Here is a 1,893-nt window from a genome sequence, read left to right as displayed (position 1 = left end):
TCCTCCTCTTCCTCCTCTTCCTCCTCCTCCTGACAGAATAAGGAGTCGTGGCAGAACGAGAGAGACGTGTTCACCACACCAGGTATGAGGCATGAAAACATCCTGAGGTACATCGGCGCAGAGAAACGAGGGAGTCACCTGGAGGCCGAGCTGTGGCTCATCAGCGAGTTCCACGAGCGGGTGAGGAAGAGGAGGGAGGGAGGGAGGAAGGGGGTTATTTATGGCTGATTTACTCCATCAGATATTTCACACGTCTGGTGCATCATTTCCTCAAACTTCTGACATGTCTTGGATCTTTGGGATCTTTAGGATCTTTGGGAGGTTTAGGATCTTTGGGATGTTTAAGATCTTTGGGATGTTTAGGATCTTTGGGATGTTTAAGATCTTTGGGATGTTTAGGATCTTTGGGATGTTTAAGATCTTTGGGATGTTTAGGATCTTTGGGATGTTTAAGATCTTTGGGATGTTTAGGATCTTTGGGATCTTTAGGATCTTTAGGATCTTTGGGATGTTTAGGATCTTTGGGATCTTTAGGATCTTTGGGATGTTTAGGATCTTTGGGATGTTTAGGATCTTTGGGATCTTTGGGATGTTTAGGATCTTTGGGATGTTTAGGATCTTTGGGATGTTTAGGATCTTTGGGATCTTTGGGATGTTTAGGATCTTTGGGATGTTTAGGATCTTTGGGAGGTTTAAGATCTTTGGGATGTTTAAGATCTTTGGGATCTTTGGGATGTTTAGGATCTTTGGGAGGTTTAAGATCTTTGGGAGGTTTAAGATCTTCGGGATGTTTAGGATCTTTGGGAGGTTTAAGATCTTTGGGATGTTTAGGATCTTTGGGATGTTTAGGATCTTTGGGAGGTTTAAGATCTTTGGGATGTTTAGGATCTTTGGGATGTTTAAGATCTTTGGGATGTTTAAGATCTTTGGGATCTTTGGGATGTTAAGGATCTTTGGGATGTTTAGGATCTTTGGGATGTTTAGGATCTTTGGGATGTTTAGGATCTTTGGGATGTTTAGGATCTTTGGGAGGTTTAAGATCTTTGGGATGTTTAGGATCTTTGGGATGTTTAGGATGTTTAGGATCTTTGGGATCTTTAGGATCTTTGGGATCTTTAAGATCTTTGGGATGTTTAGGATCTTTGGGAGGTTTAAGATCTTTGGGATGTTTAAGATCTTTGGGATCTTTGGGATGTTAAGGATCTTTGGGAGGTTTAAGATCTTTGGGATGTTTAGGATCTTTGGGAGGTTTAGGATCTTTGGGATGTTTAGGATCTTTGGGATCTTTGGGATCTTTAGGATCTTTGGGATGTTTAGGATCTTTGGGAGGTTTAGGATCTTTGGGATGTTTAGGATCTTTGGGATCTTTGGGATCTTTAGGATCTTTGGGATGTTTAGGATCTTTGGGATGTTTAGGATCTTTGGGATCTTTGGGATCTTTAGGATCTTTGGGATGTTTAGGATCTTTGGCAACTCAACTAGAACTGAATGAAGTTCAGTGAGTTTGGACAAACAAACTGATGTTGTAAAAAAACAGACAGAAATGACTCGGCAGGTTCGATGTGATCTTGGATGACGAGCGTCTGCGTGTCTCTCCAGGGTTCTCTGTCGGACTTCCTGAAGGGGAACGTGGTCAGCTGGTCGGAGCTGTGTCACATATCCGAGTCGATGGCGTGCGGCCTGGCCTACCTTCACGAGGACATCCCCCGACAGAAAGGCGAGGGACCCAAACCGGCCATCGCTCACAGGTCTGCACCTCCACGTGGCTTGCCGTCGTTTTAGAGAAGTATAAGTTGAAGCAGCTCGATCGTTTCAGATCTCAATAACGTATGTGATTCATTTAAATATGTTCATGTGACTGGAACGCAGCTGAGGCCAAAGCAAAAACTTTTC

The 1,893-nt window shown here is 43.4% G+C and overlaps 1 protein-coding gene across 1 annotated transcript; it reads left to right on the top strand.

Moving 5' to 3' along the window:
- Positions 1-39: 39 nt before the first annotated feature.
- On the top strand, positions 40-1,748 carry LOC111648434 (activin receptor type-2B-like; the record flags this gene model as incomplete). Its single annotated transcript, XM_023398288.1, has 2 exons — positions 40-180; positions 1,600-1,748. Coding segments are annotated over exons 1-2 (245 nt in total), but the record flags the coding sequence as incomplete, so codon positions are not given.
- Between the last annotated feature and the right edge of the window lie 145 nt (positions 1,749-1,893).

The sequence above is a fragment of the Seriola lalandi genome, unplaced genomic scaffold (assembly GCF_002814215.2).
Source record: "Seriola lalandi dorsalis isolate HSWRI2012SDOR001 ecotype SW California unplaced genomic scaffold, Sedor1 jcf7180002039251, whole genome shotgun sequence".
Classification (NCBI taxonomy): domain Eukaryota; kingdom Metazoa; phylum Chordata; class Actinopteri; order Carangiformes; family Carangidae; genus Seriola; species Seriola lalandi.
This window is presented reverse-complemented; position numbering and strand designations above follow the sequence as displayed.